The sequence below is a fragment of the Strongylocentrotus purpuratus genome, unplaced genomic scaffold (genome assembly GCF_000002235.5).
Source record: "Strongylocentrotus purpuratus isolate Spur 01 unplaced genomic scaffold, Spur_5.0 spur5_scaffold_9, whole genome shotgun sequence".
NCBI classification, from domain to species: Eukaryota; Metazoa; Echinodermata; class Echinoidea; order Camarodonta; family Strongylocentrotidae; genus Strongylocentrotus; species Strongylocentrotus purpuratus.
This window is the reverse complement of record NW_022145615.1, coordinates 27288941-27316108: the sequence shown is the minus strand read 5'-3', so window position 1 is coordinate 27316108 and position 27168 is coordinate 27288941. Positions and strand designations below refer to the sequence as shown.

At 36.7% G+C, this 27168-nt stretch overlaps 1 protein-coding gene across 2 annotated transcripts; it reads right to left on the bottom strand.

Moving 5' to 3' along the window:
* Positions 1-1654: 1654 nt before the first annotated feature.
* On the bottom strand, positions 1655-25250 carry LOC115920693 (homeobox protein orthopedia). Of its 2 annotated transcripts, none has more exons than XM_030977130.1 (3): positions 24778-25250; positions 20247-20629; positions 1655-2582 (listed from the first exon to the last, which is right to left on the bottom strand). In XM_030977130.1, exons 1-3 carry the CDS (start codon positions 24887-24889, stop codon positions 1965-1967), a joined length of 1113 nt encoding a protein of 370 aa, XP_030832990.1. In that variant the 5' UTR covers positions 24890-25250; the 3' UTR covers positions 1655-1964. The 2 variants fall into 2 exon arrangements, with proteins under 2 accessions (XP_030832990.1, XP_030832991.1); XM_030977131.1 differs by having other exon boundaries at positions 1656-2582; positions 20262-20629; positions 24778-25249.
* Between the last annotated feature and the right edge of the window lie 1918 nt (positions 25251-27168).

Sequence of the window (27168 nt, the reverse complement as noted above, 5' to 3'; positions counted from 1 at the left end):
TCTTCATAAAAGTTATGTGCACATTTCAAAACCGGCCATTGGTATGGGCACTGTTTTTCTCAATAAACATTTCAACTGTAAATCCATTTATATACATACATGAAGTCAGTAATGATGAATTGATCTAATCCATCAATAACACCCGTACAGGGAAAAACAACAAGCATACTCTTTCTCCCTTTTTTTTTTCTTCTTCAAAAGGTAAATCTCGAGTATGTGGACTATACATATACATTACGACATAGCTCAGAGAACTTGAAAACTACGGGCAGTGTTTTGAAGTTAAAAGCAAATGAAAAATTCAGAAACCATAAGCAGTTACTTCTCAAGGTTGGTCTTTGAAGATTAGATTTGGAGGAAATGTGCAATTCACATTGAATAGCATCATTATATATTTATTTTGATCTCTTGACTGTAGTTATTCTTCTCTCATACTGATACGAAGATCATTATTTTATCGCATCATTTCTTATAAATAACAACCACACTTTTTGAAGTTTGTGACGATTATTGAGCCTCAGACATATCTGTATTCTACTTAATAATTTACATGGACGCATTGTGAATGTGATGATTGTTTACTCTCAGTATTATACCCCTTTACTACGGGAGAAGGAAGCCATCCCAAGCGAAGGATATGATTCAGCGTAGCGGCTGGTAAAATAAACCTGACCACCATATCCCTTTTAGGAACAATTCTATACATTTTACATAGGGTTTAAATAGACAAATTTGTAGTAATGAATGACAAAGGGCGCATCGAATGTAGTATTTTGTTCTGAATTCCAGTTATTTATATTTTGTTTTCTCTTTGTATTAAGTAAGATAATCCATATGCTGCCAAATTTAGATATTGTCATAACAGTTTGGAACCGACATGAAAACTTTGAGCAATGATTGTGTAGAAGGAGTAGGTATTGAGCAGTGTCAGACCGTGTTTTTTCACCGCGTCTCTATTTTTGTTCGTAACACAAACATGACACACCCACATAATGTATATCACACACCGATCTGGATGAGTATACCAGTGTTACGAGCTGGCATCCATATCTCTGTGATTCTACCGAGTGATGAAATATGGCCATGACATGAAAACAAGCTCACCCATTAAGCGGCAACATAATTTACGAGGTTTTTCGCGGCGAGAATTTATGCCCCATTTTTACCGCCTTTTTTGTGTGAGGGAAGTTCTTTCAGCACATTTGTGAATGCGCCTGTGAATAAAATCGTCCCCTTGGGCTCCTTGAATGCTCCATGTTTCATGCGATTCCCGCCATATTAAGCAATCTGACAATAACAATATTTTAGCTTGATTTATCCCCTTATCTAAGAGGAGTAAATTGCCTGAGTGGCAACGGCGAGGAGAAACATAAAGTGAATATGGACTCTGTCCCATCATGTGGTACTCATGTGTAATGGGTATGATCGGTAATAATATCATTTTCTTGTGAAGAGTGGTATAAATATTTATACAGTCAGAAAGGATACTTATATTTCGAAATTACCCTTCCTTTCTGAATACGCTCATACCCTGTCCAAATGTACTCTAAAAAGATCCGAGGGAAAATGTTTCAAATAAAAGGTTACCTTTTTAAAAAGTATGTTCAAAGAGTTATATTCTAGAGACGAATCTGCTTTAAACATAAACTGAAGATGTTTATGAGGATGTTACATTATTCTAATTCATTTTTACCTGTCAATGCTAAGCAGAAATGAGCCATGTAACATAATTCACACAATCAATGTCGCTCCAATTCAGCAGAAATGCATTTCTTTTGAGTCCTTTCTCAGCTGAAGGGTGAATTGGACGACATTCTATTTCTTTCTAATCTGATATCATACATAGTCACTGCAGAATGTAATAAATAACGATAAGAAATTTGTACAGCCTCTTTTTGCCAAAGCATACGTTGAAACGCATGTGACGGATGAACTTAAATTTTTAATTTTTCGCGGTAAGAAAATCATCTAAAGATTCCATTGAGGGAGGCGGCGTGCTCGAGAGCTTTCCTGCGTAATGATGCTATGCTTGTACCCCTCCACATATCACCAGCATCTGAAACACTGCATGAGAGATCGGTCGAGCCGTCGGTCACGGGGAGATTGGGCGGGGACGGACTGGACAAGCCGCTGGACATGCTTCCCGTGGTCATTCCTTGCAGCGAAGGTTGATACATCGACGTCATCGACCCCATGGAACCGTTGGCCCCCATCGAGAGCGTATTGAGACCGGTGGTCTGACCCATGGAACAGTTGACGCTCTGCTGCTGCATGCTCTGGCCTAAACCTTGGCGCGGTAAGGACGGGGGCAGAGCCAGCGACGTCCCTGGTCCTCCACCCATCTGGGACATTTGATGCGAGGGCATATGCGTGGTCATATGCGGTGCCATGTGCGTGGTCATACCCGACATCGCCGGCCAGCCCCGTGTGTCCTGGCCGTGGAAATTGCAGAAGGAGTCGTTCATCGGTGAGGGAAACTGGGCGAGTCCGTGGTGAGACGGTAGGAGAGCCCCTGGGGTACGGAACACGTTCGTGGTCTTCTTGCGCTTCTTCCACTTGGCTCTGCGGTTCTGAAACCAGACCTGTAGGGTGGAGAGAAAGAGAGAGAAAGAGAGGGAGAGGGATATGTTAGATTGATCACTAGCTCGAACAACGATTTTAAAGTCCTTTAATTATTATACACGCACGCAAACAGTGGGTTATAGAATGTTTGACACCGTTCGCTATTATAAGAAATTACTATAGGTTAAACACGAACGTTTTTAAATTATTATTCTTAACGACAAATTATTTCGAGATATATGTATGTATGTTTTGTGGATTTTCATAACATTCCTAATGCCAGGTCAAATGAATTAATACAACTACATCTGATAACGAAAAAATATCAAACTAAGGGGAATTAAATGAAATTTTAAGGGGAAAAAAATTATTTAAATCGGTGAAAGCCTGACGAGCAATTTCAAAAGTCTTCAATGATTTTGTTATGGGTCAAATAGATTGTCTATCGATTGATATAACCAAAATTACACGTAGAGTCGGGAGATGCACATCATGTCCATATAACTCCATCATGCATATGGAATATTCGAACTTCGAGAATGCCGAAAACGGAATTACTGAGAGAATTGGGCACATTTTAATTTGATGAAGAAGCTTTAAAATTTTTAATATTACAGTCATCGAAGCAACCGGGAGATTGTTTCTGTTGTATATGAGCAAGTGCTCTAAAAGAATAAGATTGTAATACACAGGTTAAATAAACTTGTTAATAAGAACATTTGGGTAAGAATCGGGGTAATACTCAATAAAGCACTGGACAAACTTCACAATAACCCTGACAGCTTCTGCTATGTACTTTGCGCGTATAGGCCAGTACATAGCAGAATGTAAAATGTATGGGAAGATTTTCATTTTAAATTGACTCGGTAACATTGCCTCAGATTCTATAACAAAATCTTGGATTCAGCTCATGCTGCAATCATAGTTATAAACCTTTAGGTCAGTCATGGGTAAGACATGAATCCCATGACTTTTACAAGCCGATCGCCTGTCTCATTATCAAGATATTTATGATTGAAAATCGAAATTTCATTTTTCGTTTTCCTAACGGTGTTTATAACACTACAGTCTATTGGGGAAAATGAGTATGGTAAAACTGGTCACTCAAAGATTTTTTTACTTTTGGGAGGCACTTGATGATCATTTTGAAGCGCAATTATTACACCATATCACAGACACTGATCACAAGTCACAGGGCCATGCATCTCAGATTTAACATTGTTAAACGATGCCTTTAATGAGTGTGGTTTCCGACCTTGGTCACATACTAACATGATGAACTCTACTTCTATAGTCAGATGGCAATATAAGAAAAACAATGCCCTTCTCCACGGCATAAGGTGCAAATGTTGTCCTTACTTATGTTCAGTTTGAACTTCTACATTCGCTCTAAATGTAAGAAATCGTGCATAATCGCTCTTTTCCCCCACTCCTACCTGGAAGGCTTAAGCTGAAATTTATAGACCCTCGTTCTCTCAACACTTCCCTGCACGGTTAAATGATCGCACTTTGGCGGATGCAAATAAGAAGCTGACAAGCACATTTACGAAATAAATTGGGCCAGGGGAGAAGCGCGCTAATGCATTGTTTACATCTTAATGCTACTTGTATTTGTGTCTCCAAGACGTGTGCGATATAAACTATCGCGTGTGCTATAGGGGTATCCATTTCGGGCGGTCGTGTGCTTGCCATACTGTTCCGGTCAGAATTGATATAATGGGGAGATATTCATTTCCTGACCTGAACATGGGAGTTATGATTTTATATTAGATATAGAGCGACGATGACGTCCAATCTTACACCAAATCTCTTTACATTCTTTGCTCATCTATCAGTTGACGTGCGTCCCCTCTTTTTCGTTTCATCACTTGCCTGATTCATGCTCTAGCAACATTCACTTCGCGCTGGCCAATTTCCTAAAATATAGTTGCACTTCTTTGACCTCGGTAAGCCAGAACTATAGGCCTACCTATGACTCTAACCCTAAAACTAACCTAAACATAAAGTAGCGACTTCAATCCTGATGCTTTATCTTCGACGGAACAAGGCCCGGAAAAATGTTGCCCGTACAAAATTAGGGTTGATCATCACGAAATCAAAATATTAAAAGTGGCTTTTAAAACGGATTTAATGAAAAAAGCGAAAGTGGTAAAGCAATGCTGCATGTCCTCAAAAGAATGGAATGAAATTAAATTTAGGAAGTATCCGGTTTGTGAGCAAATTAAAATGCCATTACCCTGGGCATATATCATACATGATTTGAAATAGACTGACTCTTCTTTCTAATTTGATTATTGCATCGTCTTGAAGATCCTCGTCATTGCGATTCGTATTACTTTGGTTATCATGGTGATTGTAAAATTTGAAAAAGAAAATATAGAGTTACCTTTTAGTCATAAAATATAAACAATGTTATTTTGGAAATGAAGTGATCGGTGAAAAATAAATATTTTCGACAATTTGATTTTAAATCACCAGTTATCCCGTTGCAATGGTATTTAGATTTAAAAAACAAGGAATAATCAATAAAGAACAACGACAACAAGAAATAGGATATCAGATAAAATATTAGACTCGTAAAAATCTAGTGATGGTGTGCGTGTTCACATTCACACGAATCTATGAGAGGCAATAATTCTATCGGTAATAAAACTCTACAGTAACATTTCCCTGTTAGATCTAATTTTATATCAAAACCTTTTTTTCCCCTCTCTTTCCTTCCTGCTTCCAAATATCGCTTAGAGAAATAAACACGCATTAAACAGTGAAGCTATGATGACTATGTCTGGCTTTTATAGCCCTACCCATCTCGACCACTAATGGATGCCGTCCATCACGGCGAAGCGGCACGAGCGAGAAGGCGGCAAGCCCCTGACGCGACTTGCCTCACGTGTCACCATGTCCGGAGGAAAATAATAGGGGGAAGAAGAGAAGAGTTGGAGGAAAAAGTGGTAACATTAGCCGTGTGAGAGTGCCCCGGAGCGTCCCGGCCCGTCACTCTGGGTTAAACTCGCTAGCTCCTTCTCCCCCACTCGGGAGTTTTCGGCTAGCGGAGATGGACTTATCCTTGTTTTCTCTTTTAAAACATTTTTTATGATAAAATAAGACGCTCTTTGGGGGTTGTCGAGGAGCTATTATTTCTTGAATGCCATTCATCCGCAACCTATTTCCGTCATAGAAAACGAGACTTCCTTGCAAAGCATGATAAAAAGAAAATCTCTGTCCAACACATTTGTATAATTCAAGATGTCCCTTCTCCTCCTCCTTCACTCTCTCTCTTTCTCTCTCTCTCTCTCTATGTGTCTATGTATCTCTGTCTCTCTGTCTTTCTCTCTCTTCTCCCACCTCTCTCTCTCTCTCTCTCTCTCTCTCTTACACATTTTTCCTGATACATTTTGCATTACCCTTTAAACAAAAGGGATAATATTTCAATAGCTTATCCCACACATCAAATGCATTTTAATCAGGTTTATAATATTTCGATCTCGGTTGTAAGACGTTGCAGAGTTTTACTCTTTTTTTTCTCTCTCATCATTATTCGTCTTCATTCACCTTTGTAAGTTACACGTATAAGTAAAAACAAAAGTATTCTCATCTTTTGCTGGACCCATGAATGAAAGACCTGCTCTTTTCATAAAATAATGTGTAAATTTAATTTCTTATGTTAATTTTCGCATATCTTAGTATTTGATATGTTCTGCTTTCTTTTTCTTCAAATTTTGTTATTATCTTAATTATTAATTCCAGTCATTAATGTGGTCCAAACTTTTTAACCCATCATTGTAAATCTGGATGCTCAAATCCCTCTTGGAAAGACTCTACTCTTTTACATTATCAGTTTTTCTCTTCGCAAAACAATACTCTTATAAAATTATAAAAACAGAGCTCTTCTTTCCCAACAGCGCTTTCTGCTTTTCTCGTCATAAATATTCCTCGTAAATTCGCTCTCTCTTCCTCTCCCATAATCTCCTCCAGTATTTATCCCTCTCCCGTCTCTATCATGTAAGATAAACGCCCATATTTTTTTCTCGAGTCTTGTGTCAATCTTATTTCCCCCATGGGGAAATAGACGAGACATCTTAGACCCTCTGGTAGACCGAAGGGAGAGTGAGAAAGCACTCCGACCCGGGCTAAACACTATTAATCTCGTGTTTTTGTTTCTGATGCCTACCTCTCTAGAGAAAGGTGTCATTTCCATTGCTTACCATTTCTCTCTCATAGCACGGGCCCCCCTTTATTCGCATGCACAATTCGTCCGTCATATTGCAATTCGATTTTGGTTATTGTTAAGCAGACACAGAGCGCATGAAGAAATGCAAGATGAAAATGAGGCAGTGTGAACGGTCGTTAAGAAGGGTTATAAATCTCGTCTGCTTTGGACGTAGAATTCTCGGCTGGCGCGTGCTAAGTGAGTGTTAATGGAGTAACTATCAGCATCGGAAAAACATTGCATGTCTCGGGCGACTCGCGACGGAAAAGCGTGCCACATTTTCCTTACGTATATTGACGAAATACCGTATCAGGTGTAGCCGTTAGGAAGCGGGGCCTAAGGGGTACCTCACGCCGTTTAAACGTTCCCAAAACGACTCCACTGCCGAGAGAGAAGAACTTGAGAAAGTGAATGTCCCACAGGGGATTCGGGTGATAATTTCTCAAACAGGATAATGATTTAAGATGAGGATTTCAGGATGGGAATTACTGAGGGAACAACTTGCTGGGATAAGGGGTTGGGTTACATCAAACGGAAGACCGTAAGCTAGAAAGCATGTAAACTGTTTGTGTTGGGTCTCACTTCGTTCTTAAGAGCTTGACATTTGGGCCTGCACTTGATACCCAAGTGACAGGGGAAATACGTCCTCGAAATATCACGGAAAATATTGCCATACTTAAGTGCTTGAACACCAAGGGGTAAATGTTGTGAGAAAGAGAGTCATAGAGCGCAATGAAAACACGGATGATTATTTTTCTTAAAGATGGTGTAAACAAAAATAAGGAACTGCCATGGCCGATTTTTAAATCAATTTCGAAATTCTCATTTTACTTTTTTTTCTGAATTATTTGTGAAGTAAAAATAGTATTCAAAACTAACTGTACATGAAGAGTGAAGTGTAATTCGATAAAAAAAATAATATAATTGCTATATCAATATAGAACAAACTCAATCCTAGATAGGCAATCTACGGTAGATTGTGAAGCATTATATTAAAAAAAACTCGGGAAAGCTAAACAGAGATGTACAGGAACTTCGATTTCAAATATGTAATCTCTAAAAGACTATTATTTTGTTGATGGGGTTGGCGTTATCACTTCTATATAAGTTTTTTGGTACATACAAGAGACCTTTGAAAGATATGTTATCTACAGTAGATTGAGATGTACTTCGAGAATAAGAACCGGTAAGGAGTTAATTTGACGTTGCAGTTATTTTATAGTATTGAAATTGTTTCTTTTTTCTCTCCGCTTTAATTGGCATTAATAGTCCTCTTCATTATGTATCCCCGCCCCAACCAAATATATAATCAGAAGATACTCGATCTTCAGTAGATGGAGAAGTATTATACAATTATTTGGAAATCATTGACATTTTTGAAATTTTGCCCATCCATGCGATATTGTAATTAACAAGGAAGCAAAAGTCAACCGTATCTAATAAAGTCATATATATATATATAATCATAACGATATTTATGTCCATATCGCCCTTTCACATCGGTAGGATACCAGAGGATATTTCAATCAGTACACTAATATGAATGTCTAGGTATATACTCATTTAAACACATTCATCTCAAAACGGTTATTATCTTGCTCACTATATTATTAATATATAAGGTAGATTGTGAAGTACTGTCCGTTTCATGTTGAGTGAAACGTTCTGTTCACTTATATTAATTGTGCATTAAGTGTATGATGTTTTCTGGGTGACTATATAATGATAAAGATAAACAAAACGAAAATTTAAATGGTATAGGGATGGAGGGGGACAAATATTATGAATATCGAGGCTGTATTCATGCCCCACACATTTTATGAGTAAATAGGACCATGCTCACTCATGTAATCCGATCAACGCGTAAATATCAAAGGTAAAGAAAAGAAAATGAGTATTCAAAGTAAGGTGGTAGAGTGATGGATGCGCGAATAATAATAAATCGGATACGTCAAGCATTTTAAGGACTGTTACATTTGGATGTTTCATTGTTCTCTTATATGAAGTGCTTTTGCTGACCAAAAAGATGGAGAAATACAAATCATTTCTTTTCATCACTGCGCGCTTTAGCATATTGTGTTTATAGTTAGGCAAAACATCTATCTCCACTTATATTGCCAACCATTCCACGACTCTTGAGATATATTAATGTGGCCACAACTGATTCGTATTGCTTTTATTCTGGTATTTATTTACGGCTCTGTGTCCTTTTATTGCAGCGCGCTCTTCCCGTTTCCCTTCCCTATAGCCTCCGATCGCTGCGGCACACTCCCGCCCGAGAATGGCTCCCATATTTCCAATCATAGCGGAATTGATTTCTGGAAGCTAGTGAATACATCATCCCTCGCCTTCCATAAGGCATCCGTTTATCTTTTGATCAGGATATTGATCTGACAAAGGGAGGTTTTATGATAACAATACAGACCTGTTTGTGCTGATTACACGCTCATTAAAATCTAATTTAAGACCACGTGTTCACACTTGAATACGTCTATTATCCATACTCAATTTTCTGACACAGTTTTCTGTTCCTTTCAGAGCTCCGCAATAACAGTGTCACAGAACGGTGGTATTTTTAAGGCCTCTTATTATATAAAAAAATGGACTCACCTTTTCAAAAAGGTTGTCCTTTACAATATGTAACAAAATATCGCGGCATCGAGTTATCACCATTTAAATGGATGTGCTTCAGAATGTTCTTATGAACTCAATAACAAATCTACATTATTCGTATTGTGCATAAGTAATGCATTTACGAATCAGTTTTCTGGGGGGGGGGTTGTACTCTAAATGATATTTGTTTGGTATTATATCAAACGATAATAAAAAAAAATTAAAAATAAGCATGATACATGTATGATTCAAAGCGTGTAGCTCATTTCAGCTGTATGTCAACTGTTCTTCCACAGGATTTCTGTTTTTAAAATCACCGACAGTAGCCGGAGGCAACATTACACATTGAATTAAATGTTTATTTTCACACTTTAATCTGTATCACTCTTTCTTGAACCGAGACTCATTTGTTATCGACGACAAAAGTCTTCGCATTTTTTTTTATTACTCCATGTGTATAATAGGCCTTTCTGTTTTCCGCCTAGTGTGCTAAGCATGACTGAGGTGTTTGGTATTTCTAATATTATTTCTAAGGGGGATAAGGGATGACTGAGTTTTAAATTCAGACGAAAATAATCTCTCTTATTGTGAGAAAGTAGCTTGTAATAAAGAAGCCGAAATTATCCCCCAGCTTTTTGTTCCGGATCTAGCGACCTCAATGCCGCTATTGACAAGGACGTCGATACAACGCCAATGCAAACACACTACTTCCTATTAAAAAAGAACGCTTTCTACCAAGACTCACATGGCGTCTTTATCCTTTCTCTCGTTCATATATGTCATGTGTGAAAATAAACACCTGAGAAATAGGTTTTGTTTTGTTTTGCGAGACACACAATGCTGACGATATTGATTTTCGCAAGTATAGAGTCGCTCGCAACTTTTGCTCGACGTTGGAATTCTTCGAGGGGTGCCATTGCTCTTATAAACAGGTTGAAAAGAAGAGGGAAAAGAAAATGACGAGGAAAGCAAATTGGAAGACCAAGATGTTTAAAGATAGGGAGCACTAGTACAAAGCAAATAGAAGGCTAGATGGATTAAGTGCAAACAACTACATGTATTACATCAAAAAGGTATCTCAAATAAAGGTAAAGATCAGGCTTTTGGATGATTTTAAGGGGGACAGCTAAAGCGTATATATTTATTGAATTATCGAACTTTTTTGTAAAGACGTTAGTATTAAGATGAAGGGCTAAATAATTCTGAAACCCTAAGAAGGAATTTCATTTGAAAAAAAACTAAAACTATATGGACGTTGTTTTTAGTCGAGCCTATTAAGAACACAGCACCTGTAAAGAGTTGAACAACGCAACACGCATACGAATTAAGCAAACTCATTCTCCTCAAACAAGGAGTGTCTAGGAATGAACAAACTCTATGATAATCGTTTGATAAAAATGCTCTTGAGTTAATTCAGTTATTCAGATCTATGGATCCACGTCCACCAACTCTTTTATTTGAGGACTGTCAAGTTTAGTTTGTGATATGAACATGATAGAACGGATTTCAGCCAGACCAAAACGATTGGTTAGACAGAGTTATATTTAACAAATATCCGAAGCAGGACGGAGAAAGGTCAAGAATAAAGTGCTAACGAGATTTAATGGCAAGGCCATGGAGAGAGATATCATATTATTGCCTTCTGGGCCGACAGGGACATTGTTTCCTCTTCATCGACGTGCCTCATGGTCATTTTGATTTATCGGAAACATTTTTCGACAGCAATTCAGAGATCCGCTATAATATTATTTCTTAGATATCTCTTTTCAGGGATCATGATTTGTGTGTTTGTAGGGTTTTGATGTCTACCGGTGTTCATTGATATATTTACAACCTTCTGAAATCGAGAAAGTAACGGTCATTCCTGCTGCGAATAACAATGCAATAAATATTTTTCATTTCTGCTTTTACTCTATTCATGGAATTGAAATAACACTCTTATCAATGTTAACCTTAATGGAAATGACAAAATTGATTTGACAACGTTTTGTAGAAACTAACTGATGAGGGATATAAGGTTCTAATATCAAACGTTTTCTTAAAACAGACAACGCTTATTTCTTTTATGTTTACATTTGATGAATGATGATTATCATTTATAAAAGCAGGAGTCGTATCAATATGTTATAGGTGAACGAAATCTCAACGAGATGGCATGTTCACATCTCAACATGAACCTGATGAAGTTCAACAGTGCACCCTCTTTCCTCACACCTTATTCATTCAAACAAAATGCAACTCCTAACTTAATTCACTGATATCTACTTTACTTTTTAATTTAATTTTCAAATAAAATATCAATGAAATATTTCAAAATAATCCGTGAATTTACAGAGGACAATAATTATTTGAAGGATACAAAAATCGAAAATAAAGAATTACTCTATACTGCATGGATACGTAAAATTTACTATACAATTATTTCAGGCATCTATTTTGAATGCCTTTATGTCCATATTGCAAGCGTGACTCTATGGAAACATGTGTTCCCTCCCTCTTACATTTTTCTTGTTCTAAACCACCCATCCCTTATCCCATCAATATCGATATAGAACTCGAGAAGGAGATCTATCTTCTGCTATATCGTCCCTACGTATTTGCTCTGCAACGTTGATTTATGAAATGCGTGTCACAAACGCTCTGTATTCTCTCTGTATGTGTGTGGTGTATGGTATAGAAGAGAAGAATTATTAGTCTCTAGGATTCTAGAGTGATGGAAACACACATGACAAGTTAATTTGATTTCAGGACTTATCCTGTCTACGACGGAATCAACTTGGTTTTCTTCTTTATCATTATTCATTTTGCTCGTTGTTTTTCATCGCCGCGACGGTATTTTTTTTTCAGCCGGGGAATCAGAAATGGAGGATTTTCAAATAAAATATGATTTGTGTTCTATCTCTTTATGAATGCATCTCTAGGCAGCACTCAGTATTACTAAAAGTCTCTACTTTTCCCATTTCGTTATTTCTAATATTTGGTGTACCTACAAAGAGTGACAGCCTGATCATGTAAATGATTTAGTTGAATTCGTCTGAATATCTGTATAATTTAGGACAGTATCAAAAGAAGAAACAAGACGGGAAATTAAAAACAGTAGCTGTAAGGAAAGGTTCGTTTTGTCGTCTATCATATTCTTAAGTGATAATTATTTAGTACTTATTCGGGTTCCTCTGTTGAAAATATCTCCTGTTAGAGGGGAGTTTGCACGGTATGCGGAATAGCATTTAACTCCGGTGAACGGATTACTACAATATGAATTAAATATCATTGCTACTGTAGTGATTTACCTTCATAGTAGATAGTTAGATCTTATAGTAGATAGTTGGAAGCTGAACTTTAAAAAAGCTATAAATCTAAAAATTATTCCAGGCAAATAAACATAAATCATCCCAAAGGAAAACAAAAAAACATTTTAAATGCAAATGATTTGTATAATACATTGCGTCAAAACAAACATCAAACAAACATAAAAACAAACCCTATATTTTACCTATAAGAATGATGCACCAAAGACTAGAAGTCTGCTGTTAACAGATAAGTATATGTAATTACTACATTGTATTCACTTCGAACTGTATAATGAATGGGTAGGTTGACCATTATTTTGGACGTCGCATTCCGATCCAGGACATTCTCTTTATATCTATGAGCCGATACTCATGTTGTTGTTGCTTTTAATTGGCACCTGGACAAAGTCCTGTCTGCCAGTTGCTGTAAGGATCCAAAAGTCATAAGTGTGGTCAAGGGAGCAGTAACGGAAAAATAATTAAATGTAGTATTAAATTCTCTTGATAAGAGTGACACTAGAGAAAGTAGGGATTCCTGCTTTGTATTATAATCATGATAAGAATCTATGGATATATAGGATTAGGAATTTATATTTATATAGCATGATCTGATTCTTCTGTCTGATTAGCAACGTATTTAAAGTCATGCAACTCGAAGAGCTCGCATCAACCTTATTACCATTCCGCCCTTGCGTTAGGGAGCCTGGCATGAATAATGCTTGTTTTTAGACGGCTTCTACGAATTCATTCAAAAACGTAAACTCTTAACCATCCCCCGATCCATCCAACTTGATCAAATCCGACAAGGTAAGAGATGGCCGTACTCATAGAATGCGTGCGTGTTTCACCGGAGTCTATGTCAGATAGAAAAAAGAGGGGGAAAGACTCTACCTTCTCCAAAGCATGCCCTGGAATAATATCACTATTCATGTGCTGCATGCCCGGGCATAGAAAGGAAATACACCTATATATACTGCATTTTAATGCGTGGACAAACGTGTCGGGGTCCCATTATAATATTATCAATATGGTTTTAACAACCCGTGTTGTTGCTGTTGTTGGTTGTGTGACACACATAACAGTTGGCATTTCCCAAACTAGCAATCCATTTCGCTGCATGGGGTGAAATTATATAAGATAACAAAAACATTATATTAACAGATAACTTTAAAACTAGAACTTTTAATTGAAAACAACTCATTTCATTGCTAAAACATAGAAAATATAATAATATTGCTTGAAAATTTAAAAGTTGTATAGATTTCTTTTATTTTCTCTATATAAGTAAGTATATTCAAGTACAAAATTGTATAACTTTGTCTTTTTTAAATGAAAATATAAACAGTTTATACAATCTAAAACGGTGGATTTTCTTACATACAAAATATGACTCCCCCAAAAAGAAATCGAAATTCGCAAGTTGTCAATATTTAATTAATAATATAAATACACTTATTATATACAAAATACAAAACAATTATAGAGAGTCACGTTTACTCTATGCACGTGTAATATTGGATTTAAATAGCACTCTCATGATATGCTATTACACAAATGTAAATATGACTTCTGTCTGAGCGCTCTTTCGATACAATGTTTGGACGGGGAAAGTAGTCTGTGGTAAAGGAGCTCGCTTATGACCATACAGCGGAAGGATCTTTTAATTCAAGTTCCGAAGAAGCGCAGACTCGCGTGGCAGATAATGTCAATATTTCTGGCCATCCATCTTATTTCATTCGTCATGACAATGGACCATGAAAACGAGAGAGAAAAGTAAGAGTGGAGGTGGTGGAGGAGAGCAAGACGAGAGGGAGTTCCTACCGTAGTAGAAGGAGAGGAGGAGGCGGGGAGAGATAATGCTCCAATGCGTGCTTCGGTGTCCATCCGTATCATACTGATTGCCCAAACCTGGCTTTAATTTGTGACATGCCACCATCGAATTATCTTCTTTTTTTCCCTCCCCTCTCTCTCTTTTTTCAATCCTTTCAGTTAGAACCCCTCTCGTGATGAACTACGCGCATGACTTCGTCATAGTACACACACATCTCGGCAGACACGCACATACACACGCGAAAACCAAATATCACCGTCAATTTTAGCATGATAAAAGAGCGCCTAATTGTGCATCCGAAATTTCATTAAAATCACATTAAATTCAGTAATCAAAATGGACTCCGTGTAGCACAGTGCTTTATGTCATCTATCAACCTTCTCCGGCCATCCTACGTTTGTATCTCTCTTTCAGTCTCCTCTTCCTCTTTTTATTTTCCTCCTCTCCGCCGCCACTTTCCCGGCCGAGTCGGTTCTCGGTACTTTTTTTTCTTCTTCTATACCGCATCGTATAAAGCAGCGCCTGCAGGCCGCTGTCTTTTAATCGAGGTTGAAACTATTATAGTATTTTTCTGCCTTAGCGTCTGATGCTCGTTATTTTGAACTGGATTCCAAGCTTTTATTATCTAAGCTTTAAAACCTTTACCTCCGGGAATAATAGAAAACGCAAATTGTATCAAACAAACGCCGACAAGCATAAAGTTAAAACGAAACTATCCATTTTCAAATTTGGTATTCGTTGTTACAATTTTTCAATAATCTATAAGCCCCCTCGGGGTGTTTTTCTTTAATATGTTTATGACATATTAATGAAATAAATATTGGAATGATTAAACATGATATTATGAGGTTATGGACATAGACATATGACGTAAAATGATGAAGTTTGGGGAAACATATTGCATGCCTATACTTTGTCAACGATTCTCTTTTGATTTTAATAGACTAATGTCATGGTCAAAATTATGTCAAGAACCTTAAACAAACCTTAACATGTTATTTACTAATTTACAAAGAAGGTGAAAACACTCTGCAAGATAATTTATACAATCTTTATATTTCGCGTGCATCTAGTTTGCTTTCTTATTTTCTGTTTTACTTGAAGACCTTTTTTCTCGATACCTGAAAGTGTTGTTACATTAATCTTGAAATATCTTCTCCTGAAGTTTGCGCCAACACTTTCTGTCAACATCATTCGGATATAGGATCTTGAAATATTTTTTCCTTCTTTATGTCTAAGAGTCAATACCCCTAAATCATTCAGATATTCTAATTGAAAGAAATATTTCCCCCATTTATTATTACAACTACAACATTGGATGAAATAAACATTAGCCCCTATAACCATTTACATATTTCAAGATGAAAGATAAAGTATGAAAAGGGGAAAGAACATTGTAAGGAGTCTAGAAAATGAGAATGGGGAGTAGGCCTATAATGATATGTAGCTGCTACACACTTTCTAAATAAATTAAGTAATTTTTTCTTTTTTTCCAGATTATTTTCTGAGGATGCTAGAGTTGTTTTTAAGTTGAATTATTCAGACAAACCCAACATCCAATCTGTGTTTCTTTAATTCAACTCTTTCACTCAATCACCTTGAAACAGATTGCAACTTGGTTATCTTTTTGATAAAAGACACATACATTCACTTCTGATAGAGGAATATAAAGCTCTCTAATAACTTTTGAAATTAGTTATAATCACATTTGAATAAACCAATTGTTTTCCTCAGGAGGCGGGACCAGATAAAGTCATTACGAAGAAGTCTACAGAGATGCAAGCGAGAGTATCGAGCGATTACGTAGAGATTATTTAAAACAAAAACGCTTGCGAGTATTCCGATCAGGGAGAACGTAGCGAGCTACCTTTACTGACCAAACAAGTTATTAAGTTTTGGTCAAACTAAATAATTTAAAATCTTTACTAGAAAGTGATCCATTGAGTTTTGTGTACATACTATGTGGTAGTACTAAAATATAAAAATGGGTCTCCTTTTAGCTGCCGTTCTCATATTTTTATCTGCAGCATTAATATTATACATGATATAAGATATACTAGAATAGTCGTATGTGGGTCTGTTGTTAATAGGACTTCAAGTTTAATTTAAGACATTGACAAAGAGAACGGATTCGTTTTCCACGGTCTTACAATCTCAACATTGGGGACAAATTTGGAGGAGACAAATTTTCAGCTTCAACAATCTTTAGCCAATATACTTTAACTACCATCATTTAGCTGCCAATGTCAATTCTTACGTTACGATAGTTTTATTGTTTTTCAGAACTGTATATTCACGGGGCCAGCTCGCGTGAATAGTATATTCAAGCTGCTTTGACATTTTAATGGAGTTCCGCATAATTCATCGCCCTAAAACACACGATTTTACCCACAATGGGTTAAGAAAATCCCACTCTAATCTTTGCGTGACGTATTTAGTCTCAATGGCGTATAACCGAGATCACCCTTGAAAGCCGACTTAAGTCTCTCGATGCACGCTTATAGAAAATAAAAGCGTCTAATTATAAATCACGGGACAAGGCAAGCAGAGAAACAAAATGGCAACCACTGAAGTCAGGTAGGTTTAATTTAAAGTACGTGTTTCAATACCACGATTCGCTTTTAATTAAACGCAAATTAATTTCCGGTCTTTTGGGGGAGCGAGGAGATAAAGAGCATGAAGAGTGAATCTCTCTCTCTCTCTCTCTCTCTCTCTCTCTCTCTCTCTCTCTTGTTTTTTTTTTCTATCCCGGGACACCAGGGTACCGTCTAATCAGACACGGTAAGGCTGAAAACAAAAGGAAGATGAACAATATACCGTAATAGCAGATTCTTTGTTAGCTCATAGGTTAAAGGCGCACCCCTCCCTCCCCCCCCCCCCCTCTCGCTCTCACTCTCTCTCTCTCTCTTAAATTTGGTGCTGTTGATGCGTGGTAGTCTTAAAATACTAACATTCGTGGCTATAAAGAAATTAAGTATGCGGTAAAGATGTCCGAGCTTTCTGTGTATGAATACTTTAAAATTTGTTAAATTTCTTCAGTTTTTACGTAAACTCGACCATAACGATTGATGAAAACCCGTAGGCTACCTTCCTGCTCATAAATCAGATTCCTCTACATCATGCATGTGGTAATGTCTTTCATAATACATAGGTTTTTTACATACTCCCATATACAAAAGTGATATGGTATAGGCCTACTTTATTATATATAATTATTATACTGATATATATATATATGTTAAAAGAAGTATCGTTTCCGCGGACAGCTATAACCTTTAAAAAAATATCTTAGAAGGAAATTAATCTTTATTTTAGTTGATACATATTTAGAATATGATGTTTAAGATGCAGTCTAGTTTGCTTTACATTGTTAGATCATGGTTATGAAAGACATGTTTATATTTATAATTATGAACTTTTCAACGTTGCGTTTTTCCCATTCCGTCCAAGCCTGCATGCAATGATATATGGCCTACACATAGTAAATGTCTTGGAACAATATAGCCCACAATAGATAGAGAACAGATAATCACCCCCGCTGGCTTTCTAAGATGACTCATCAATGTCATTTAAAACTATTGTACGAGCATTTCCATTCTGGATTTACTACTACAAATTTAATCAATTCATTACGCAGATTTACTCAGTAATTTACTCGTTAGTTATAATTCAATAGTTCCTTGGCGGAATAAAGTCGCTCGGCCGTACTAATTTTGAATATGATCTTCCCCATATCGGAATTCATTCATAAAAAGACCAGCTGCCTTCGACTGGAAATTGTTCTTTTTTTTTTTTTATTAAAGGGGAATGCCCTGGCGAAAGACCATCCCATCAAAGACCGTCCAATCAATTTCACCATTTTCTTCCTCTTCCTTCATTCTTTACTTTGGAAGAGCCGTGAGCAAGATTTCATTTCACAAATAAAATATCCATGAAAAATTATTCTGGCGTCTTACAAAATCAGATTTTGACCAAATATAGATTCCGACCTGGAAAAAAAATAGAGGTCGAACAATTTCGTTAAAAATTCTATTGTTGGAATATGATGATTTGTTTGTATCCATTCATATATATTTCTATGGTCCTTTCTCCATCAATAATGTCTCAGACATTTGCAAAATTGAAATGGAGATCACTAAGAGTTCTAATAGAAGTAAAACATGAGAGGTATAGAAATAGCTATTGCAAGACCGTATACCAAGGTTCAAACACATCATTTGTTAAAGAAAAATGATCACTAGATGACATAAAATCGTAATTTCAAATATGATAAGAATCTAGTTACTATCTATAAAGATGTTCCAACCAAACAATTTTACTTTGATACTATTCCTTAAAAATGTGTAATGTGTATATAATACCCGTATCTTATATCTACTCTTTTGTGTTATATTATGATATATTTCATTGATATCAAGTCTTTTTGATGGATTATATCTAGGAATAATTTCATTTTAGTCATGATACTAAAGTAAAGTGTTAATTAAATAATATGGGAGTGATTTTCTCCACTATAAAAACCTTTGAAGACGTTTCGAGCAAAGATGTTGATACTCGATCTTTTTTTATCATTTTTTTGTAATAAATAGTTTTGAAATTTTAGCACGAAAAAAACATTAGTGAGTTAATGAAATGTAATGAAATATATAATCCCGTCTACGGCACATATCGCAGATTAGCATACAATACTCTTATTATGTACCCGCTACAGACGAAGCCTGCATCATTTTCAGTCCCCGCGATGAAAAAAAAATATTGTCGAGGGAAAACAAACAGATCAAATTTAGAGTACAAATATGTTTCGGCTATCATTCTAATCTCGAGATCGCATCTCAAGAAGCTAATGATGTATTCATTCCACACGATTTTTGACAATCTTGATTTCCCATCTTAGGGAGGAGGAGGGGGAAACTAAACACTATAATAGCTGTAAGCCTGTTCAACAGACCATTGCAAGCGGATCCCCTCCATTGCTCTCGGGGGGATTGGGGGCAGTGGTTGCTGATGATGACTGGCGCACCTCGTGCGGCCTGCTGCTGAGGCGGGAGGAAATTGAGCGTATAGTTGAGCTCTATTTCTTGCTCTGTTGCTTACGCAGCTGCCGTAGGAGCTATATGATAGCTTCACTAGACAGGTTATTAATATAGATATCACACGAATGTAATCATCCAGATTTACGACCCTTGTTTTTCACATGTTGCTTTTCACGTATCTTTTCTCCTATTTTTTTTTTTTAAATTGTGTGTGTTTATCTTGACCGTAACTGCTTAACAAGACTAATTCCTTATAAATCTATGAATTCGGGGAAAGCGTTTTATACAGATTAAATAATCTCCCTAACTTGGAGTAGATTTAATAAACCTATTAACCGAGATGTAATTTGAATTTAAAAATCATTATTTTGGTTAATTGTGAATGAGTCTTTGTTCACAAATCGTCAACCCTCAACTACTCAACGGAGGTATGTTTTTAACTTGGCGCTAAAAATAACATAGAGGAGATTTGAAGAAACGTTCAAACTAAAATAAAAATAAGAAAAGGAGAAATTGCTTCATGAAGATACTAAAAAATAAATGACCAGTTATATTTCAAATAGAGGAGTAAAGAGGAAGAGCAAGAGACAGTTTGAGCATTGATACATTAAAACCTGGCACAAACGACCATAAAGGAACAAGAGAAGTAAAAAGATGACATAATGGTATTATAGTCGGCGTAATTTAATTTCAGGAATACTATTTACCTGAATACTATTTACCTGAACTCGAGATTCAGTAAGTCCGACCCGCATCGCAATCTCCTCCCGCATGAAGATATCAGGATAGTGTGTCTTGGCAAAGTTTCTCTCCAGTTCGTTCAGTTGGGCCGGTGTGAATCGAGTACGATGGCGTTTCTGCTTGGCCGGTTTATCGTCATCGTTTCCGCTGCCCGAAGACCCAACGGAATGGCCGGTCCCGTCTCCGACCATGCCACCTCCACCGCCACCACCACCGCCGCCGATTCCGATGCCGTTGCCTTCTCTGCCGTCGCCGCCTGCCGACACTGGCGGCGTGGAACCATCCGGTGCCCCGCTGGTTCCGTAGGAAACCTTCTCACTGTGTTGACTGATCATTGTACCGTCATCATCTGCAAAGAAAAACGTAGGAGAATGATATATTATGGGAAAACAAAACTATTGATAAAAGCATATCGTATTGTGATTGGTTATCATGTTACACTTCACAGACTACATAGTGATACAATGGAAACTACGCCATTGTGTTATTGTCACAAAGCAGCCCTTCTCTGCTCGTATGGAATAGGTATACTAAAGCAGTCATTGTTTAAATCGGAAATTATAAAAATCATGACAAAATTACATAAATTTAACAGCATTGAATCCACGATCGTTTGGCCGAGTTGACACTAAAATCTCCATTAGTCAAAATAGTCTTCTATAATATAAATTTAAGTTATGAATTATGCACCAAGAGAAATCTAAAAAAGAATACACCGCTCCTATGACACCAGAAACGCCAAATGAATAGCTTCACTTCAAGTGATTTCACAGCAGGGTAGCAAAGGATTACAATGATACAAATTATTAAATCGTTAATCGTATTTGTAGAGATTAAGTTACACACATAATTATGAATAAAAAAATAATACCAATGAACACAAAACTTTGGATAAGCATGTGAGATGGTCGAAGATTGGTATGCTTCAGAACATGTGCCCCCCCCCCCCTGTACCCCAATATTTGTTTTGATATACTTTTCTCGTATATGAAGTTTAGTGAATCGGTTGGTCCTCAATCATTATTTGACAGGTCGGATATTAGAAATCGCCGTCTCCATGCAAACCGTTGGATTTGGTGGCTAACTCAAATCAGTCAGTATCCTGGATATTTGATTCTAGACGAAATTATATTCGGGGTAATAAAAGGGGAAATAGAATAGAAGAGATAAAGCTAAGTTTAAACACTGTAGTTTGTAGACAAAGAAAGGAGAAGACAGAGACAGACAGACAGAAGAGACAAAGATAGAGAGAAAGAGAGAGACATACAGTACAGGGAGATAGAGACACCAAGACAGAGAGAGAGACGTAGATATAGAAAAAAGGGGACAGCGTGATACATTGATAAAGAGTTAGAGAGAGAGAGAGAGAGAGAAAGAGAGAAGGACAACAATAGACACATAGCTGTAATGAAATAAAGAAAATAAAGATTTAAAGAAAAGGGAAAGATGAAAGTTTATATAATTCTTTCTGTTAAACTAAAAAGACGATTAATTGTAAAAAGAGTGAATAGTAACGGGAGATATTGGTGCTTGAGAAGGGAAATTAGAAAGTACAGCTACAAAGAGAACAAGAGAGACAGAAAAGAGAGAGAGGGTGGAAAACAGAGAAGGGATCAAAGGATAAAACAGGAGAAGGGAAACATGACAAAGGGAAGTGCCCTTATCCTATAACTGAATATTTTATTATTTTTTTATAGCAATGATATAGAGGGAAAAGGAGGAAGCTGTGATATTCGAATATATAGACGATTATTTAAAGATGAAACTCAAGTAGAAACTTCTAAACTACACTGTATATCGACCGTCACAATACTTTTAATATGATACACAGGCACGCACCTTAAAATAAGAATACAACTTATTTTTACTTTCTTATTCTTCTAGTCTGTCTTGGTTTCCATTGCATCGATAGCTTTACAAAAAATATTCTGGACCACGATAAGTCACATGGTACGAGGCATTTACAAAGCCCCCCCCCCCCCCCCTCCCTAAATATGCACGTGTAGTAGCGAAGGATACACCAATCATTTCATATCAAGTTTAAATCAACAGACCGTAAATCCGATCAATCCGAATAAATTATTCATGTCGGATCCAAATCACATTAGCCATCTTTCTTTCTTTTCGGTCACAACTGGTATGCATGTAGAGTGAACGTTCGGATATACCATAGCCGGTCCAATGGGATTTCATTTGACAAAGGACAATTTTTGCCCTTTATTACGTCATAAAAAGCTGGGTGTATTCTAAAGTCTTTTCTTAAAAGCGAGGTTCTTTGAGACAAGACAATAATTTTGTTTAATTGACCTGGTGAGACCGTTTGAGAGATGAGCATGATGAGAAGCGGTCCAGAACAAAAACAAATCAGGAAAGAAGGAGATAGTTTGATATGCAAGAAATATCCTCTTGACATCAATATCTTAAATCACGTAATGTAGACAATACAATAATAAAGTTATGTGGCGGCATTATTAATTAATTACGAGTGCAATTAAGGTAAATCTTCTAATCGACCATTAGTGGACGTTCACGTAACATGTAAAGGACGCAATCATTGTTAAGTGTTTGCTTTGTAATAATACGAAAGCAACGAATGCATTGATATTCCGAAAGAAAACAATCGAGGCTCTGTCATTAAGGTATTTTACCTGCTTGAAAGGGGCAGTAATTGATAGCCAATTTGTTTAGGTGTCGTGTATACGATTAAACATAATTCGGCCTAGAGAGGGCTATCTATATATTAGAGACATATACCTTTTATGTATGTATTTACATAAAACCATAACGGGTTTATGCATGTGTGATTTTATAGAATCGATAAGAACTTTCCTGAAGAAACCTATTTGTAAAAAGGACAGGGTTGATAACATGCTGATCTCATAACGGCTCAATACTTCATTTACAACTATTGTCAATTAAAAAAAAAAGTTATAACAAATACTACCAACCAATTTTCGTCAATAATTCTCTAAAAGTAACAATAGAACAGTAACAATTTTAAGGGTAAAAGTAATTGGATGCCCCAATGTTATTTGCTATTTAACTCCGTCATTTAATCTTAAGATAAACATAAATTATTATAGATAATTGCCAACGCAAATAACCATGGATTAGCACTAATAATTATGCTAAGTACAAATCAGCCTGGGAAGTCTTTATTAAGCCTTCTTTATATTCAAAGAAGGTTTCAAGACTTCAAGACGGCCTATAATGACTCTTTGTTACACAATGCTCTTTCTTTCTCACAATATTCCGTCCTTCTAAAGTTTGGCTGGATATTTCAAACTCAATTCTTTTTATGCTTTATTCACTTGAGATGCCCTTATGCCCTTTTGATCTAATTAACATGATTAAAACAAACTATGACTTCGGTGTGATATCAGAATTGTTAAACATATGACAACTAATACTATTGTGTTAAGGTTATGGGGTAGATAAAAAGCAGTCTGAGGTGCTAAATCTTTAGGACATGTCTAGAAGTTTATTTTCTGTTTCATCACACAAGAAATGATAATATTTAATGCAGAGGGAGCATTACTTTCGAGACTCAAGAAGGGGGCATACAACTTTTCAATAAAATGCTATTTCAGTCAATAATCAATACAAGTGTACGTAACTTATTTGCCCTACCTAGCATCAAATAATGAATGTAATTCGCATTCTGACTATTGATATACAGCTATTCGTAAGAGGTTGAATTCAAGAATTCGAACCGAGGCACTTCACAAAGACGTATGCATAACACTGCGAAAATGGCACATTTTCATAATTGTTAAAAAAGGATAGCATTCAGAAGATAGCTTTACACTGCTGTCTTAACAAGCTAAGAACTCGGTGCTATTCAAAAATATATAATGGCAAATTGTAATGTGCATATAGGATTGCTTCTTTGAAATCATGTCGAAAAAAGTACCACTGTTATGTAGGGCGGTTAAATGATCGTACTATTTAAGTCAGTTTACTTCCCTACAAAATACACCATGATGCATTATTAACTATCAGCACAACATCAGACGATCGATTACAGTAAATCTGTTGTTTTAATCACTTCGTGACCCTCGTCAACTCACACAGAAAAGGAGAATAATGAGCAATGTAAATGCATATTTATAACAACATTGAAACGTTGCAGAGACCAAGATAGCAAAAATGTGTCAAGGTCATGTCTATCATTAACATTTAATTTCATTGGGTATGAAATCATGAATACATCTTGAATACCAATAGTTATTTGAATACCAGTTCACATTTGTATAGTAAAAATCACTTCAACATGCTTGCTTTAGGCCTATTTTGAAACCGTAATGATGCAACAATAGACTTTCATACCATGCAGATTTGACGAGTCTCAGAAATAATTCACAGATATAGAAAATTAACTCTGTTTTCAAGCTCTCAAATGTATGATTTCTATGTGAATAGATGATTACCTTTAGAGGCTCTCAATACGAGCATTACTTGATTAATGAAAGTCTATTTTCCCTATCCAATACTCACTCCTGACTGCTGATGATGTGATCATCTTGTTCGTATTATCCAATCCACCGGTGACAAGCAGAGCTTCTGTGGATAGCTCCATGGAAGGAACATGGGCTAGAGTTCGCTCCATCCTGTCAAATATACCTGGAGACAACTCCTGGGGATAGTGGCCCGATGGAGCGTGATGGTACCTCGCCACAAACGCCACCGTTAACAATTATCTTTCCCTTTACGGCCGTACAACAAATATTCATACGAGTGAAACAACTCGACCATAACACGATGAAGAAAAATGTGTCGTACCCGAAAACCGTAGCCGTCTGGCCGTCGTCTGTCAATATTTCTCTGTCATATGAACAACCTGACTAGTTTCTGGATGTCGGAATGAATCAGACGTTGGTTTGGAATTGACGGAGAAGATGGGGGAGAGAGGAGGACTTGCGAAACCCCGGTGGAGTTTTGTTCGGTCGACTAACGAGATCCCGGCGTGGTGGCGTCCTGTTATACAGGTGGTTCGCGTGGCGCCGCGCGAATTATCGCCAGCGCTGATTGGTTGAATGAGTGCAGGACAGCGTTCGGAGAGCCGGACTACGTCATTGTCTGATCGCCCAATAGCGCGCCTCGAATTGTGGATGCTCGCGCTTGAAGACACAAGTGGAGCGAACGATGGAAAGAAAGACTCAACAGATAGAGAGAATAAAGAGGGAGAGGAGAACAATAGAGAGGAGAGAGAGGTAGCGAATCATGCCTTGTTTTGCGGTTGATTTCAATCATAAGGTAGTGAAAAATATTTTAAAAGTGTGTTTGTGTATTGTGTTTTGCTTTTAAAATTAACGGATACAAACCACAATGATATTGGTTCTGCAAAAAGTATATTCATTACATACAATTTCATTAGTTCAGAGGTCTTTCTCTTGAATTAGGTTAGTACGGCTAGAATTCAATATAATAGGGATATTATTTGTTTTTGTTTGTTTTGTTCTCTCTCTCTCTCTCTCTCTCTCTCTCTCTCTCTCTCTCTCTCTCTCTCTCTCTCTCTCTCCTGTATGTCACTATCTCCCTGCCAACACAGGTCCTCTTTCCTTGCGTTTGTCTATCTTCGTTTCCACTGTTGTGAATTCAGTTTGTTGTATAAAAATCCTTTGATTGTCAATGTTTTTTAATTTTTTGCAGTGACAATTACGCTGACAATTATCTACCGGACAACTACCACAAGGACAAACCCCCTCTTCCTCAACCCCCTCCCCCCTCCCCCAACGCAATAACTTCTAAATGAATTGTCTGTCCCCGTAACCACATTTAATCTCGGAAAGCTAAGTAGGTGTTGATACACCTGTTAAGTAAATTAGGCATACTTTTTGAAGAAAAGATTCTCCTTATATAAAGTCAAAAGCTTGACAGAGCCTTGCTGGACATAGCAATAGTTAATATATGCAAAGTGGATTCCAACTATATACTACAGAGATGCCATTATGTATAGTAGGTGAATAATTTATTGAACAGGGGTTTTGGGAGAAAAATGCTTTGATTTAAAACATTAGTAAACAAGTCTAATAACCTGAGGTGTATTTTCCAGGAGTTCACTGTCGGGATTGTCGTAGTAGTAGTTGTGAGGGAATTGTCCTAGCGGGATTTTTTATGGGGTAGTTGTCCGGGAGGTGCTAGTTCATGCTGTCCAAGACGACTTTAGTTGGGATACTCATCATAATTTACAACAATGGCAGGGAAGTGCATCTGCATCTCAACACCTCATTGAATCCACGAAAGACAGGACCAAGTCATACGGATCCAGAAGATTCTCATCTGCAGCTTCGCATCTCTGGAACTCTCTCCCCACTACCTTCCGAACCATCACAGACTTAACTTTCTTTCAATCTCAACTGAAAACCTACTTGTCTAAAAACGCTTTCTAATGTCATTTAAACTGTATTATTGTATTCATCAATTTAATCACATTACTGTACTTTTACATAATTTGCCTTTATTGCATTTTCTCTGTAATTGATGTTTATAATGATTGATTATTATTAATCTTGTCCTTATTTTGATATTTCTTTAGTTCATGAATTAGTAGTTATATGTAATTTTGTTGTATTAATATTGTAAAGCGCATTGGTATTTTCTTCGAAGGTGAAATGCGCTATAGAAACCTAGGTTATTATTGTTATTATTTTCATGTTTGCAGTCTCACTAATAAAAGCAATGATAGTTATAATAAGTATAATAATAATGATTATATTTTTCAATGTTTCGGAACGTTTCTCATAAATATGAGAAATTTTAAAGTCAATTAGGGGCAAGTCTTTTAAAAAGTCCCTGCACAAAAACATATTGAAGCAATATAACTTATTATTTCATGACCTCCGTGGTTACTGTACCTTTTACTCTTTTATGAAAAATAAGGCCTGA